At 38.6% G+C, this 18,373-nt stretch overlaps 1 protein-coding gene across 1 annotated transcript; it reads right to left on the bottom strand.

Annotated features, from left to right (window-relative positions):
* Nucleotides 1-1,254: 1,254 nt before the first annotated feature.
* Nucleotides 1,255-18,134, bottom strand: nherf2 (NHERF family PDZ scaffold protein 2). The gene is made up of 7 exons (XM_039685233.2): nucleotides 17,288-18,134; nucleotides 14,331-14,561; nucleotides 11,206-11,394; nucleotides 7,052-7,246; nucleotides 4,643-4,796; nucleotides 3,847-4,055; nucleotides 1,255-2,536 (listed from the first exon to the last, which is right to left on the bottom strand). The coding sequence occupies exons 1-7, from the start codon at nucleotides 17,519-17,521 to the stop codon at nucleotides 2,336-2,338; spliced, it is 1,413 nt and encodes a 470-aa protein (XP_039541167.2). The 5' UTR covers nucleotides 17,522-18,134; the 3' UTR covers nucleotides 1,255-2,335.
* Between the last annotated feature and the right edge of the window lie 239 nt (nucleotides 18,135-18,373).

Here is an 18,373-nt window from a genome sequence, read left to right as displayed (position 1 = left end):
AGTAAAAAGTTTTAATAAACACAAAAAAGATGTTTTGAAAAATGTTGGTAACCAGACGGTAGCCATTTACTTCTTCTATGGGAATCAATGGGGCCCAAGTTTGGTTACCGTTACCGACATGCTTCAAATTATCGTCTTTTGTGTTCAACAGATGAAAGAAATGCATACAGGTTTGGAACAACTCAAGGGTGAGTAAATGACTAAAGTTGACTAAATGTTTGGGTGAATTAAATTTAATTTCCAGATCTATGCTTAAAAGGTGATTAACAGGTAAGAAGGTAAAAAAAAAAGATTAAAAAAAAAAAGATGCATTTTAATTTTTAGTTTGAGGAAATTATGTAATGGATAGTGCACAAAGCTTTAAGGAATAAATGATGGGATTTAGTTCAGGAAAATCCCATTTATTTTAAGCGAATCTGTTTGATTCAAAGAATCGGTTCAAACAGAATCAGTAGTTCTAATATGGGGATGTTGTACTATTCAGAAGGATTATTTCTAAAATTATTGATATTATTAATGTAAATATAAACAATTTTAATCATTAATCAACAATATTGATCTAACTTCACAGTTTTACTCCTACTCAAAGTCCCTAACGGTCGAGTTTACAGCTTTAGTTTGCGAATCGTTTCTCCTGATTCAGCTCAAAATAACGGTTGACGTAACGGGATTTATAACTGTCTCTGCATTGTGCTGTTTAAAACTTAAATAAATAATTATGAGTTAAATACTGATTAGACCGTGATTTTTTATTTTATTTTTTATTTTTAGACTTATGCTTGCTTACAACAGCTGTGAGGAGTTTCCCACTCGGACACAATTCGTCATCAGTGAGAGTGAGCTGAATTCACACTCGGTGTAACTCAGTAAAACTCATCTAAAATGGAAGTGGAAGAGAATAGAAAGATGAAGAGATCATAAGAGGTGAGAGAAGACGACGGGAAAGAAGTGTAAACGACACACACTTACTGAGATTAGCAGAGGAAACCGTTTTTTTCTTTTTCTAAAACACGAACCCATTAGGCGTAACGTTACTATTGAGAATCATGAATCTGTCTGCAAACATACATAACAGCTATAATATAACGTTACATCCTAAATGCTTTGAAGGTGTTGTAGAAAGTTATCAGATGGATTAGTGCTGGTTTTCATTTCTTCTTGCTTTCCCCTCATGAACTGTGTGTCTCTAGCGGGCGACAGAAGAACTGCGGCCGGCGGAGAGACCGTGAAGTTGCACCATCAAATCAAGACCACTTCTCTCTAAAATACTCCGTTTATTTTTGTTTATAAGTGTGTGAAAATTGACATACATCAGATGAGAACAATTTATATACATTAACAAGAAACAAAATCGACTTAATATCACATTAATACATGCCCTCAGATGAAAATATAAGGACTCCCCCCCCCCCCAGTAATCAGTTGCATTACTTTCAGTTTTCAGAAAAGCCATTGTTTCACTTTTGATTGTAAAATCCGTGTAGATTGAGGTAAAAAACAAACAACAGAAGTTCACCGCTCAAACAGCCTGGTTAATATTAATGTATACAAGCTGATTTATGGTTTATAACGGTAAATACTCTGGAGTGATAATATAATAAACCATCAGTATCACATGGAAAAATAAAACCAGCATTTCTGAGGGAAAAAAAAACAAGAAAACAAACAAATAAATATTAGTTTAGTGTTGGAGGAGCTTATTTATTATTATTATTATTATTATTTTAAAGCTTCTGATTGTCATTGATATTTTTGGATCTGTTTCCTCAAGAAAAAAGATTTTGTCTGTTAATAGTGTTCTTTTTTCTTTTTTAGGTTTTAGCAAATAGATGAACTCAATTCAGATCTCCTAGTCACAAGTGTTTACCGAAGTCTAGTGTGAAGATCTCTGACTGAACCTTCTCTCGTCTACTGTTATTTCTTCTCATCATCCTTTCAAAACACACTTACTGTACACATTCGCTGATGGCGCTAGATTATAGCTTCTTTCTTCAGGGGCTTGAACCAGCAACCTTCGGCTTCCCAGCTCGATGTTAGGGATCCCATCTTTTGTTCACTTTCACTATCACAATGATGCTTTCTTTTCACACTGCCTTTCCTTCTTACCGTTTCTGCCTTGTAACTACGTTTTCTCACCCATTTTGTCAATGTGGAAACTACTGACCAGTAGAATTGCGTTGGCGGTCTGAGTGACTCAATGTCAGTTAAACACTTACTAGCCACAAAATGCCAAATGAAGCTCAGTTAAACACACAGCATGATGTCAGTCCTTTCAGGAAGTGGATCTAATCCGAGATGCATGTCTTTGCTCTGAGGTTTCAGGTGTGTGCGCTCCTCAGAAGTTGCTGAAGATTTCCTGTTTCTTGCTCCAGTCCATAGGAGGCGCTCTCTTGTTGGCCCGCTTGGCCCGGGCTTTCTGCTTGGCCTCGGCCGCGGTCAGGCTCAGTTGCAGACCGCTCTGCCAGAACGGATCAGATTTGGCATCTCGGTTTGGTTTGCGGGCGTCATCGCTGGACTGATGGTCAGAATCTGTGAGCTATGAAAAGATACAACACGCTTTAAAACACACATGCATGATTGCGGAGAATAAAATATATTGTGCATTTTACTTAAAAAATAATCTCAGCTAACATGAGCAACATTACAGTAAATATTTCCTTCCGTACATAATTTGCACATTTTAACGCTTATATTCAAAGTGATAAACTCTGCATTCAAGTTATAGATATTTTGTGTTTTTCACCACAAAGTACTGTGAGTCACAGTGAAGCACATAATAATAATGATCTAATTCTTATTTTAATTGATTCATTTAATAATACATTGTATTATTAAATTATTATTAAACCAGATTAATTTATTATTATTATTGTAACAGAAGTTCCTTTATCCGAGACACATTTCTGCCATGGGAGACATTTAAAATTAATTTAATAATAATTATTATAATAATGTATAATTATCAAATTATTATTGTTACCACTATACTAATAATATATTCTAATGATATATACATTTATAAATATATAAATTGTTAAATTATTTTTAGTGTTACCAAACACAATGCAAATGATTTACTATTACATTTAGTAATAATATACAATATTAAAAAATAATATTGAATTATTATTATGATGATGATTAATACAATGTATAATAACAACAATAATCATCATATTATATTATTATTATTAAAGTACTATTATTATAATTATTGTTAATCAACAATAAATAATAATTATTAAATTGATTAATAATATATCAATAAATTATTATTAAAATCAACAACAACTATGATAATAATAATTCTTATTCTATTTAATTAATTAATAAATAATATATTGTATTATTATTATAACAGAATTTCCTTTATCCAAGACAAATTCTGCCATGGGAAAAATTAAAATAACATTTTTTAAATTTGTTAATTAAAATTTGAATAATACCCAATTTAATTGGTACCAATAATAATAATACTATATCATATCCATCAGTTATTACTATAAATCAACAATAACAACTATACTAATAATATATGTTAATTTAATAATATTTCATACTGTTAAACGATTATTGTTACCAACAACAACACTATATTCACTATTAAATTAATCTACCATATTAGAACAACAATAATATATCATCATAAAAATGTTACCAACAATAATTATGGCAACTATAATAATAAGGATAATAATGTGTTAAAAGTTCTGAAGGCTAAACACATTTGTTTTGAAGAATTGTTCATTCTGAAAGCACAAAATGGAGACCTATATATTGTATTATGTTGCAAATATTGTTTAAACTGTGTGTGTTCTAGTGTTCCTCACACACACACACACACACCCTGTTGCTGTTGTCGAAGCTGCTGAGTTCGGCGCTGGTCTCGGAGAGAGTGGAGCGAGACGAGGAGCTCCTGTGACTCTGGTGTCTCGGAGAGCCGTCTGTGATTGGTGGATCTGTCAGTGTGATGTTGACGATTGGCGGAGAGATCCCGGGGTTGTCAGATACAGGGCTTTCTGTGCCTTCCATGATCGGCCCGTCCACACAGTCCTCTGTTAAACAGAAAAATAATTACAGTCATCATAACTGATTGTACAATACATACATATGACACGCAAGTGTTTGCCCTGAACATTAGTAATATTTGCGTAGGGCATCGCCATGTTTTGCATAAACTTTCCTTCTAATGAACAGTACCAGTCAGGTGATCTTTCCAGTTTAGTTTCCAGTTTTATGAGCACGTTTATAGCATTATTATCACATGTTTTATGAACATTTCATTTAACATTCAGCAATATTTTTGCTCTGGACGATGACATCACGGTTTACTCCAAAGGGCCTATATCCATAAATACTTTTCTACAACAAAAATGAACCATCACTGAACTTACTTAAGCTGAACTGTGACGCCATTTTCTTCTATTTATTTTGGTTATTTGGTTATTTTGGTAAAGCTGTGTTGTAAAAAGCGCTGTAAGTAAAGGTGACTTGACTTGACAAACACACACTGTATTATTATTCTGATGTTTCATGTGTGTGTTTGTGTTGCAGATGAAGCCAGAGACACTTCAAATCATCATATTAGAGGTATTTCTGAAGGACCATGTGACACATGTGATAAAGAAAGCCCGTGGTGTACCTTTGAGATGAGTAGATGTGGGCACGATGCCCAGGCGACTGAAGAGCTCATCTGTGTCCGGATCGACCACCAGCAGACGCGTCTCTGTCCCGCCCGCCTTGACCAGCGCCACCACCTCAGCGTGACGCAGACCCTCAATGCTGCAGCCGTTCACCTGGAGACACACACCTCAGGTCAGTTTGGCTACACATTATATGTGGCTGAGATACGACAACATTTTAAAGTTGTCCGTTCATGTTCGCGATTGTGATCCACTCACATATATATTTATGGTAGGAAATTTAAACAATATCTTCATGGAACATGATCTTTACTTTATATCCTAATGATTTTTTGGCATAAAAGAAAAATCGAGAGTTTTGACCCATTCAGTGTGTATTGCTATTGCCACAAAGACTGGTTTTGTGGTCCAGGGTCACGTACAATATACCAGATTACGAATCCCAATGCATTCAATTCCAGCGTCACATGATCAAAACACGACAGAGAGAGACCGAACCTGTGCGTTTCTGCTTATACACATGCACACTATATTACTTATTCATTATATTCTTTTTATATACTATATCATATAATATTATATATAAAAGAATTAAATATATTATAATATACTATAAATAATTATTTTGATTTAACATAATTTCATATAATATAATATTAAATTAAATGATGTATAATACATATTTGTCTCAATATTTGAAAACAACTTATTATACGGAACTATATTATTTATAATATTGTTTATTATATAATTTAATATAGTCTATTTTACGAAATACTTTCTAAAAATCTTAAAGTTTAATAAAATATATCACAAAATATAATATTTGTATTTTAAATGAATATATTATAATATTATGATAATTAATTACATTATTGATTATATTTATTTGTTTATAATATATTTTATTATAATATACTAAATATATTATTTTATAACATCATATTATTAAATTGAATTATGTATGTATCATTTGACTTTGTACATATCGATTATATACATAATATATTAGTGCTGTCAAATCAATATATATATATATATATATATGTACATATACAAACATTTACGTGTCAATAACATTCAATCACAAATGGATTAATCTCATCTAACATAACATTTTGTAAATATATAATATGTGTTATACAATAAAACAAACTTTTATGTTAGATGTGATTAATCGTGATTTGACAGCACTAATATATCCATTTATACATAATCTGTTAATATTATTATACATAAATATTATTTATATTGTAATCTACTAAATATAATATAATTATTTATATTGCATAATATAATATAATGTAATATAATATAATATAATATGTCTCAACACATCCAGGTGCGTCACACACACAGCGCTCGTCCAGCAGGTGGAGAGAGAGAGGCCGTGTCACTTCCTCTTCCTCTTCCTCTATTTGAAGAAGTCTTACGTAACTCACAAACTTTCATCTGGCATTTGTTTTCCAGCTGTCTCTGCCTGATAATAGTGTTTGGGGTGTGTGTGTTCCTGTGGATGGTGAGACACATAAAAAAACTGATGCAAATGTGAAAGTCGCCCACACAGGAGGAAGGGTGTTTTACCGTGGAATAATAATACGCGGTTTGTCAATGGCTTATTAATAAAGCAGACACACACGCAGGGTGTCCACCGCCATGTCACAAGACATCGGACAAATCCAGTCCAGAAAGTGTCACATCTAAAATCCATGATGCTTATTCTCCTATTGTTGCTTTGAACAGCATTTTTAAGTTTCTATGAGATGAATTAATGCTGAATGTAATTTTACGACGCCCCACACCAGTAGTGATCAAAGAAACGCACAACTCTAGTTGGAAAGCTTCATTAATTCATTAAAGAAAGAAACATTAATTCATGATGATTTTGTGAATTACTGACTATAAATAAGTGTTTTGCTATTTATACTCGAATGCAGTCTGGGACGAACACAGCTGACTGGATTATACGCTGCTCGTCAGTCATAATTACTGATCTGTCTGTGATAATTACAGAAAACGGCTGCAAATTAAATCCATTAGGAGGGATTTGCTCTCTCTGACGATCACGGTGTCTCACACACACACACACAAGTATGATTTATACGCTGTTTTCCTCATGGGAACCATTGGCTGGACCCCACAATGTACTGTAGGTGATTTCAGGTTTTACTATACTTGTGGGGACACGCAATGTAATATAAACATGAACAAGCACGTACACACACACACACACACATAAAAGCAAACTAACTCCCTGCTCTAAAACGGGATCCTCCCTTCACAAAGTGAACAAACCGAACTGACAAACTTCCAGGCGTTTCTCTTGGATTGGCTAATCTGTCTCCCCAGAAGCGGTTTAATCTAATCCAGTGCTGCTAATCTGAGCTCGTGTAATCCCTTCCGATCACCTCGATGAGCCGGTCTCTCGGCCTCAGTCCCGCGCGCTCTGCTGGAGAGTCGGGGTCCACCGAGCGGATGTGCTGACCCGGGTGGGACTTCTTGCAGTGCAGGTTGAAGCCGTAGCCCTGCTCGCCCAGGGTCATGTGACACAGTCGAGGACGCAGGTCTTTCGTTACCGCGTCCACCTCCGATAATGCCTCCTCCTGGAGAGAGAGAGAAACAACAGATCAGAAATGAAATGGAGAGGAAATATAATGCTCCGTTAAGTCAACAAAACTGGAAATTTGACTGTTTCAGGCTAATAATTAGCTAATGAAACCCGATTCATAAATCAATCAGAGGAATACCGTTAAAGTGTTTACCGCTACAGGTTTTGTCTGGATGTGCAATCAGTCCACATTAACACTATTTTCTGTATTTTTATTTACTTAATACCTATTAATAGGTATTTTCCAATCCTAGGGTGTCATATAGTGACGCTTTTGACATTGCGTCTAAATCCGACACACATGGCACCCTTTCAACACGCTTCGGTTATGGGTAGGTTTAGGTTTGGGGTAGTGTTAGGGTTAGACCACTAGGAGGCGCCTTCTGGCCCATATATATCTGCGTCTCATATTGACGCTAAAGGGTGCCATGTGTGTCGGATGTAGACGCGATGTCAAAAGCGTCACTATATGACACCCTAGGATTGGAAAATACCTAATAATAGCTATTAAGTAAATAAAAATACAGAAAATAGTGTTAATTATATATAGTGTGTAGTGTATATTCTGTATTTTTATTTACTTAATACCTATTATTAGGTATGAACATTTTCCAAACCTAGGGCGTCATATAGTGACGCTTTTGACATTGCGTCTAAATCCGACACACATTCGGTTAATCATCACACACACTTCGGTTATGGGTAGGTTTAGGTCTGGGGTAGTGTTAGGGTTAGACCCCTAGGAGGCGCCTTCTGGCCCATATATATCTGCGTCTCATATTGACGCTAAAGGGTGCCATGTGCGCCGGATGTAGACGCGATGTCAAAAGCGTCAGTATATGACGTCTGGGATGAGAACGAGCTGGTGTTTTCTGTTAAGACATTAATATTTGATCATTTTACATGTTGTTCAGATGATCACTTCCTGTCTAAGGCTATGTTTACATGGAAACGATTCTGAAGAGAAAACGCAAAAGTGGCGTTGCGTTATCACTTTTTATTCTTCATTTAGACGAGCGTTTTTGGTGGGAAATCCGCTTGCAAATGGTGTGAAATTCAATGTAGTATGCACTACAGGTAGCTAGGTGGCAATGTAGAGCACTGCCAGACAACAACCCCAAGTCCGCGCGCCTGCGTACAACCAGAGAATGTCTAATTGAAGAGAATTGGCACTGGCTGGTTACTTCCGGGTTCTGGACTGGCTGCAGTAACGCGTCTCTGTCCATGCGGGGGCGCTCGCGGTCGAGTGCAGAATGAATGGGAGTCAATGGGGTTTCACCCCCAGAAATCCACTTTTCTCAGGATGTAATTTTTTGTCAAGTAATTTGAAAGTTGCATTCAAAGGGAGGGCTAAGAAAATACACTCAGCTGAAAATTGCATTTTTAAGTTCACTTATCTGTTCTAAAAATCCGTTCAAAACTGTGATGACGTCACACAATAGCAGAATGCTAGCGTGTTCCGGCCAACAACAGCCTAACCTGTAAGAAATCAAAAGGGCATAAGTACTCGTTCATTCGACTTTTGGCCTATAATCTATATTGAACTTGCGGAATCAACAATAAAATCTATTTTGATTTAACGACAAGCAGGTGAAAGAGACACATTTAGCCGTTTAGCCCCATAGACTCCCATTCATTCTGCACTCGCCCGTGATCACCTCCAGTGGAATTCTAATGGAACTGCAACCAAGGTGATGCACAACGGGGCTAATAGGAAGTGCCAAGGCTCCCCGTTAGACGGGCTCTGGTACAACCTTCAGTTTCAAGCAGACTTTTGCGTTTTTACCCTTTATTTGTGAACACGGCGGTGGAGCGTTTTTAAGATTTCCACTCTTGAGGGTGGTTTCACTTTTTTGCGTTTTTCAGCCCCCAAAACACAGTCGCCGTATAAACGAAAGGCACATCCGATAAAATATTTTTACGTTTTCACCCGCGAGCGTTCTCGTGTAAACAGGGCCTAAATGGGCGAACTCGCACCCCAAAATTTTCAGGACTCGCAACCGTATTCTCGGTAAACCCGCGCCGTGTGTACTGCACAACTACTTTTCAGTCACGTCTAGCTAGTCTCAGACGCCGCGACCAGGGACCTACGGCTGAACGTCTGATGCAAACGGCACACTGATTGGTTGAATTCTACGGGACGTGTGTGTCGCGTTCTTTAACGATCCGCCAGGAAACAAAGATGCCGTGATGCCAAACCCCCTTATGGAAAATATTCAACGGTACAATTGTCTTTAATCCCGTTATACATTTTTTGTGCAATCATTTAGGCTTATTTATCTCTCTAAAATAAATTAAAATGAACGCCAACGTAAAAATCATAATATGCCAAATTGCATTTTGTTCATTTAATTAATATTCTAAATTCAGCAATATTATGATTATGCTCTCACTAATGTTTAGGTGGGGAGCCAGTTTTCTCATTCAGAGGTGCGTTTCCTATGGTCGCGGGATCCGTCGTTATTACCAATAGAGTTCAATGGAGCTTCTGGTTTAATGACAGACACTGGATGAAAACTACAGCTATATGTGTCTCAGTCACCCCTAGTCACATGTCTTCCTTTGTCCTGTTTTCCCGCCACTCATCTGTTTCTATGGTAACTGTCATTTAGTTCATTATCTGTACTGTGTACTTAAGCCCTGTGTTGTTGCTGATGTTTGATTGTTCTGTTCATGATTCTTTTGTTCCAGTTTGCGAGTATTCAAGTTTGTTTGAATAAACACTGGTGCATTTAAGATCCTGCATCCTTCCCTGCTTCAACTGCAGGACCCTGGACCTCCACGAGGACGTGCGAGTGCGTGACCAGTGGCTCGTTTCCTTACAGAAGTGAAAGACGCCCAGAAGGAATAAGGGACATTCTGTGAGACACCATGTCACTTCCTGTTCTAAGACAATACCAGGGTGGTGTCTGTTTGTGTCCCATGGGGAAGAGTGACTACAGAACCTCGCCTTACAAACACACACATGTGCTCTACCTCCTGAGGGTGAGACCGCTTAATCTAATCTTACACACACACACACATAAAACAACGCTCTCACTGAATTCTGGGAAAATTTCCCAGAAATCAGACACCCCGGACCAGAGAGTGTGTGAACAAAGCAGGTAAATGAGAATTAAGGTCACTGAGAGAGAGAAAGAGAGAGGATGAGGACAGCGAATGAATGAGAGACACAGAGAGATGGACATATAGTTTCACTTAAAGGGGACAGATCTGTTTTTACAGCAAAAAATTCAAATGTGATGCCTTAAAGAGCTATTTGTACCTTAACTTATTTTAGCGTCTAATGCAAGTCATGGTTTCTTGCGTGATTAACAGTCATAATTACAGTCTGATTTTGTTACTGTACCTTTAAGGCTTCCGTATATATAGTGTACCTACCATATGCACTACTGTTCAAAAGTTAGGGCTCATAAGACACATTTTTGTTTATCATTATTTCATTTCAAGTCCCCCTGTGGTGAAAATCAAGCTTTTAGTGTTGTTTATGTGTCTATGTGGTGTTTTAATATGCTTTACGACAAAGCATGTGTAAATTCATAAGTCGACGGCATTGCTGAGTTTTTTCTCAAAAACTGAGTTTCTGACATTGTAACCAATCAGGAGTGGAGGCGGAGCTCATTTGCATATTCATAGAATCACGTATACTAAATGAGGCACAGGTGTCGAGTTACATTCAAGCTATTTTAAGGAAAAAAACAAGCTATTTTCGGTGATCAAAGATGAGTTTTAAAGGATAAAATGATTGACTACGGGAGACTTTAAGAACAAATTATAAAGAAATTAATATTTTAATTGAGCAAGGATGCATTATTAGTACTCACATAGTTCTTTTGGGTTTTCTGATTTCAGGATTTTATGTACAAACACCTACCAATGCTACTACGAATCGTGTTGAAAAGGACTTCACCGATCCACACAATAAAGACACTGCTGCTTTCACACAGACTGTACCTGCGTGCTGGTCTGCGATGTGCTGAGGTCAGTGATGAGGTCACAGACGGGGTCAGGCTCGGGCGTGGTGCTGGATTCGACAGTGAGTTCGGTGAAGGGTTCAGTCTTGGGTTCATGGGGGGACGCCAGACGGGCACAAGCTCTGTAGAGCGGGGAGCCGTTCATCACTCTTCCAGGGCTGCTGGGACTCTGAGAGAAATACCAGAAGACAAGACAGTCTGTGGTCGGTTCTGTACTCGGTAGTTTCACTGGTCAGGTGTGTGAATGCCAGTATTGTTTGTGTTGTGAGAGGTCAGATGCTAGTGTTTGGGGAAGCTGCTTTTAAACTGCTGTTTGCCAAGACACAACCTACTCATAATTTAAATCACAGTCAAACTAGCCTCTTGAAGATATGATTCATTTCTATAATCATAAAGATCTATATAAAATTATAAGATAACCCATTTTTTATTGTTTTTGAAGCCCTTCCTGTAGGGTTATCTCTTAAAATTCATCACTGATCACCTAAATGACATATTTAAATGTTTTTACCCTGAAAAAAATTCTTCATGTCTTAAAATAGCTTGAATGTAACTCGACACCGTTGCCTCATTTAGTATACAGGGTTCTATGAATATGCAAATGAGTGCCAACTCCACTCCAACTCCACTCACTCGTTGATCTGATTGGTTAGTGTGTGACGTGTTTATGAGACTGTCTTTGGTTCGCTGCAGTTTTAAGCAGAAAATACTCTGTCGACTTGTGAATTTACACATGGATTGTCTTAAAGCAAATTAAAAACACCACATAAACAACTTTAAAACGTTGTTTTTCACCAAAGGGGGACTTTAACTGGTAAAAACACAGTAACATGAGACCTCAGATGGCTTATTTTGTATACAAACGCTCTTAGAAGAAAAGGTTCTATATAGAACCTTAAAAGGTTCTATCAGCGCAACGTATTTGGAACCCCTAAAAGGTTCTATACACTCTTAAAAAAAGGGTTCCTCTGGGTTCTATATAGAACCCTGGGGTTCTATACTTGGCCAATAGAACCTTTTACCAAAAAAAAAATGGTTCTATATATAGAACCATTTTGGAGTTCCATATATGAAGCGGGGGATGGAACCATTTCTGGTTCTAAATAAAACCATTTCTTCTAAGAGTGTAATGACAACAACAGCAATTTGTAGCAAGTTACATGAATAGATTAATTCGGATTAGTTAGTAATACCAATAAGACTCAACAATTCTTCCACCAAGTAATTCAGTTAATTAGGTCAATTACAGGCTGTTCATGGTTGCCAAGCAACTTAGCTAATTAATATGGCTCATCTAATCAGAATTAAGAGTCAGATTTATTACAAAAGCTTCAAATCAGATCAATATTTACATGAAGCGAAGTCAGGAAGAGTTCAGTGAGGCTCACAGCATCAAACTTGAACACTTATTATAATTACCGGCTGAAATACACTACATGACTTTTAATATATTAAGTTAAAAACCCTTTAAAGTGAAATTTGTCAGCTCTGATTGGCCAAAATCTGCAGACAGCTAGGCATTGAGTCGCCCAGACTGTAAATTGGGGCAAAAATATGTGCCAAATTGTAGGAATACCAGCCTTAATGAAACTAGAAAACACTCTAATTTCTATAAAAGAAATGAGAAAGAGTACAGAAATGGCTTGTTACTGGAAAAGCAACACTTTTTAGTTGGTTTAGTCACTTTTAGTTTCTCTCAAACACTGGTAGACGGTTGTTGGATTGAATCCCATTGCAGATGGCGTTCAGAAAGTCTGCAGCTAAAAATAAAACCAACAATAACATGATTGCATGTTGACTATCAGTGGATTTGGGCTTACAGGACTCTTGCTGTGTTGATCCTATACCTGTCTGCTGTCAACACACCTCACCTGACCTGGACACATCAAGGCGCAGAAAGTGTCTTCGGGTGGATTAAATGTATCCCTCGTTTCTTCATCAAAAAAATCATCATTTTTTTAAAGATATACACTCTTTAGAAAGAGGGTTTTCCCAGCGATGCCATTAAAGGGGTGATTAATATGTTCCTTGAGGTCCACTTATACTGTATCCAGTGTAGACAGCGTCGTTGATTATAATGCGTTCTTTTAGCTTTTGACGCACTGCAATGCTCACAATACAGTGTAACCAAATGTTAGCCGTTATTAAGTGACTGAATGCCAGTGGGCGGGGCCTATGGTCCAATAATGTAAAACTATTGGTCGATGTATTGCTCTGAAGGCAGTCATATGCAAATGTATTTGCCTGTGTGACGCCACAGATCCCGCAATATCCAAACAAGCCGTTTTTGGAGTTTGATTAAATAAATGCTTTGTTTATAATGAGGATGATATTTTAAGCTATGAAATTTAAAGGTTGTTTTAATGGTACAAAGACCTCTTACATTGATTTCTCATGTCTCGACCCCTTTAAAGAACCATTTTTGATTCCCCAACAATTCTTAAAATAACCATTTTTTTATCAGTGTGAATTTTGTTTTTTTAATAACCTAAACTAAAGAACCCTTTTCACTATAAAGAACCTTCTGTGTAATTGAAAGGTTCCATTGGTGTTAAAGGTTCTTCTTCTAAAGAACCTTAAGAGTGTTCTTAAGAGTCTATATGGTTTTTATTAGGTTTTAGTTTATATTATATATATTTCATTTCAATTTGAGTGATGAAAAAAAATTCATGTTTTTTATTTAGCATTAGTCAACAATAATAACAACCCTGCTTTGCAAAAAATGTCACGTAACCTGACATGTTCACACACCTAATTTGACTAGCTTCTATCAAGTGGCACATTCATTTCCTCCCGTTTTACATTGAGGGTTGGATTAGACTAAAAACTTGGTATTCCCCTGAAGGGCACATGCAAACACAAGCACTTCTGGAGCTTATAAAGGTCCGGAATGAACTAAATGTGGCACATGGAATTGAATGAACCATTTCCCAACCCTATCCTTCATACAGTATGATCTAAACATAGCACACAGCTCCTCTCTGGGCTGGATTTCCCCTAGACTTCCTCTCAAAGAGTCTCCCACAACAAGGGAAGGTGCATGTACGGAGAAGGAGAAGGTATGGCATGTTGCTTCCAAGTCCACCTATTTTATGAAAATAATACCTTGTTGATGAAGATGCCCTCTGAGCTGTGTCTGCTGTAGATAGGCGTGGCGGGGTCCCGCGGGGAGGCGCGCGGTGAAGACGCCGCAGAGGAACGAGCAGACAGAGAGCCCATCTCAATCGCCCTCTCCTCCGTACACGGCAGCCCGTGGAACTTCAGGAACTCGTCGGTGACCCGGTCCACCACCAGCAGTCTGGTGCGGTGCTCCACCTCCAGGATCCGCTCGACAACCTGAGAGAAGAGGAACCACTGAAACGTATCACACTGTACCATGGCATTACCACTGACAATTTAATCATAGTATTTTATTCTTTGAGGTACCGTGCATACTCTCTTTTGCGTACTCTCCCAAAGGTATTGCGTTCCTAGAGAAATGTTGCATTCTCTTGGAAAATCACTGAAACTGAAAGTTTTTCCTCCCACCTCATGTTATTTCCATTACAAACATTTAGCAAATAAATGCAAAGTTTCTCGGGGGAACGTGATGTTTCTCGTGGGAGCGCAAAAGTTTCTCGCGAGTGCGCAAATGTTTCACTGGCGAATGCAAAGTTTCTCGCGGGAGCACAAAAGTTTCTCCAGTGAGCGCAAAGTTTCTCGCGGGAGCGCAAAAGTTTCACTAGCGAACGTAAAGTGTCTTGCGGGAGCACAAAAGTTTCTCTAGTGAACGCAAAGTTTCTCGTGTGAGCGCAAAAGTTTCACCAGCGAACGCAAAGTTTCTCGCGGTAGCGCAAAAATTTCTCTAGTAAACGCAAAGTTTCTCGCGGGAGAGCAAAAGTTTCACTAGCGAATGTAAAGTTTCTTGTGGGAGCACAAAAGTTTCACTAGCGAACGTAAAGTGTCTTGAGGGAGCGCAAAAGTTTCTCTAGTGAACGCAAAGTTTCTCGTTGGAGCGCAAAAGTTTCACCAGCGAACGCAAAGTTTCTCGCGGTAGCGCAAAAATTTCTCTAGTAAACGCAAAGTTTCTCGCGGGAGAGCAAAAGTTTCACTAGCGAATGTAAAGTTTCTTGTGGGAGCACAAAAGTTTCACTAGCGAACGTAAAGTGTCTTGAGGGAGCGCAAAAGTTTCACTAGCGAACGCAAAGTTTCTCGCGGGAGCACAAAAGTTTCACTAGCGAACGTAAAGTGTCTTGAGGGAGCGCAAAAGTTTCACTAGCGAATGTAAAGTTTCTTGCGGGAGCACAAAAGTTTCACTAGCGAATGCAAAGTTTCTCACGGGACCACAAAAGTTTCACAAGCGAACGTAAAGTGTCTTGAGGGAGCGCAAAAGTTTCACTAGCGAATGTAAAGTTTCTCGCGGTAGCGCAAAAGTTTCTCTAGTAAATGCAAAGTTTCTCGCGGGAGAGCAAAAGTTTCACTAGCGAATGTAAAGTTTCTTGTGGGAGCACAAAAGTTTCACTAGCGAACGTAAAGTGTCTTGAGGGAGCGCAAAAGTTTCACTAGCGAATGCAAAGTTTCTCACAAACCACAAATGTTTCACAAGCGAACGTAAAGTGTCTTGAGGGAGCGCAAAAGTTTCACTAGCGAATGTAAAGTTTCTTGCGGAAGCACAAAAGTTTCACTAGCTAATGTAAAGTTTATCACGGGAGCACAAAAGTTTCACTAGCGAACGTAAAGTGTCTTGAGGGAGCACAAAAGTTTCACTAGCGAATGTAAAGTTTCTCGCGGAAGCACAAAAGTTTCACTAGCGAATGTAAAGTTTCTCGCGGAAGCACAAAAGTTTCACAATCGAATGCAAAGTTTCTCGTAGGAGCACAAAAGTTTCACTAGCGAATGTAAAGTTTCTCGCGGAAGCACAAAAGTTTCACTAGCTAATGTAAAGTTTCTCACGGGAGCGCAAAAGTTTCACAAGCGAATGCAAAGTTTCTCGTGGGAGCACAAAAGTTTCACAATCGAATGCAAAGTTTCTCGCGGGAGCACAAAAGTTTCACTAGCGAATGTAAAGTTTCTCGCGGAAGCACAAAAGTTTCACAATCGAATGCAAAGTTTCTCGTAGGAGCACAAAAGTTTCACTAGCGAACGCAAAGTTTCTCGTGGGAGCGTAAAAGTTTCTCTAGTGAACGCAAAGTTTCTCGCGGGAGCGCAAACGTTTCAAAAAAGTTTCATCAGCGAACGCAAAGTTTCTCGCAGGAGAAACGTTTTGCCAGACAAATCAAAGTTTCTCAGAACAACACATATTTTTTTTTACCATTAACCATGTCACTTAGGGCAGTGGTTCTCAACTCTAGCCCTCGGGACCTACTGCTCTGCATATTGTGTATGTATCCCTTATTCAACATACCTGATTCAGATCCTCAGCTCGTTAAGATAGACTCTGTGAACTGAGCTGACTGAGTGTCAGATAAGACAGACATACAAAATGTGCAGAGCAGTGGGTCCCAAGGACTGGAGTTGAGAACCACTGCCTTAGGGGCTCTATACCAAATGCTATGGTACATGAAGATTATGTCATTCAGCATTGTAATAGCATTTTAAATATTTATTGTACCATGGATCACCATAATTGTTCAGATATAAAGACACTACAGTAAAAAGTAAAGAAAGACAAAAATCTATAAACTTAAGGCGGTCCACTGTTTATATATAGTTTTCCCCAGTGAAGTGATAACTATGGTAATGTGGTTACCACGGTAAATGTTTGTTAGGGTGGGGGCGAAAGTGTAGGTTTCGCAGAGGCGAGACTGAACTGTTTTCTTAACATCTACACACAATGATACAATCTTAAGCAAATATACATTAACTCTGCCACGTTAGTGTGGAATAGGACTATTGGAATAGCCTAACACGACCGGTTTCTCAAAAACACACTCAGATCCCTATCTAGACAGCATTGCGGGTCTCACGCGCGTTAGGAATGGCGTGTTTTAAAGGATGATGCTGTCTAGGTAGGCATCTTACTAGGTTTTTTTGGGACACGCCCCCAGGTGAAGTGGTCCAACAGGTTCTCCTCTCTCATTTACCTGGTGATGCGTCTCTTCCTCCACGTTCACCCCGTTCACCTCCACCACCCGGTCGCCGGACCGGAGCCCGGACAGGTCCGACGGGGAACCCGGCTCGATCTTGCGGATGAACTGCGCTCCACTGTTGCGCTCCCCGTGCAGATGAAACCCGTACCCACGATCTCCTTTAGTCAAATAACACAGCCGTGGACGAAGCTCCCGCTCCAGGATCTCTCTCTCCAGAGTGTTCGCCATATCCAACTGCACTCTTGTTCAGTCACAACATGAATAGGCCTATATATATGCTCCTATATGATGAGTTTTAAAGGCGCATTATTCCACATGCTGAGTCTGCAGCCGTTAAAATAAACAACATAGCCTACAAAACGGTGAGAAATAATAGGCTATTTTTTGTACTGATTTAATTTTAAAATAAAAATAGCCGACTGTAGGCCTATATTAATAAATACAAATAAAAACTAAACAACACATAAAACACCGTACACTTCAGCGCTAAACGCGCTTAAAACCGTGTCCTCCGTTTGCTTTAATAAATCCCGCCGTGTTAAAAATATGTTTACTTCAATTTGTGGTGAAAAACAGATCTTTACTCGAGTGTATCGTCCACAAAATGACTCTCTTCATCACACTTACAGTCCGATAAGTTTTTTTCAGTAGGCGTTCCGTCAGTCGCGCGCATTCCACAAGCGTGCCAGTGGTACACGGATGCGTATATTGCTCAGAAATAATATAATCAATCAATAATAGTCAAAATGAGTCTCTGAGGCATCAGTGTGCGAGTGTGAGAACGGAACAGGTGGAAGAGGATGAGAGAAAAACTAAAGTGTGTGTGTGTGTAAGAGAGAGAGAGAGAGAGAGAGAGAGAGAGAGAGAGAGAGAGAGAGAGAGAGGAGGAGGATTTGAGAGATCAAATGTTGGATAAGTCACAGATATCCATGCGGAACTCTTCCTCTTCATGTGTGCTTTCGGACAGATCTGGGATCAGCTCATCTAACCCACACAGATACATAACTGAGGAGCAGTGGTGATCAACTACTGTATAAGGTCCATTATCACCCACTGCATTTAAAACAGGTCAGCTCGCCC

Source organism: Pimephales promelas, chromosome 6, assembly GCF_988280905.1.
Source record: "Pimephales promelas chromosome 6, fPimPro1.hap1.1, whole genome shotgun sequence".
NCBI lineage: Eukaryota > Metazoa > Chordata > Actinopteri > Cypriniformes > Leuciscidae > Pimephales > Pimephales promelas.
The sequence above is the reverse complement of the archived record's forward strand: the minus strand, read 5'-3'. Positions and strand labels throughout refer to the sequence as shown.

Bases quoted from the DNA above. Each gene is read 5' to 3' on its own strand.
- nherf2 (XM_039685233.2), bottom strand. From the start codon at position 17,521: ATGGCGAACACTCTGGAGAGAGAGATCCTGGAGCGGGAGCTTCGTCCA. The intron at 7,247-11,205 runs GTACAGTCTGTG...CTCTCTCTCCAG, and splicing joins CATCGCAGACCAGCACGCAG to GAGGAGGCATTATCGGAGGT. The intron at 4,056-4,642 runs GTACACCACGGG...TCTGTTTAACAG, and splicing joins CACATCTACTCATCTCAAAG to AGGACTGTGTGGACGGGCCG.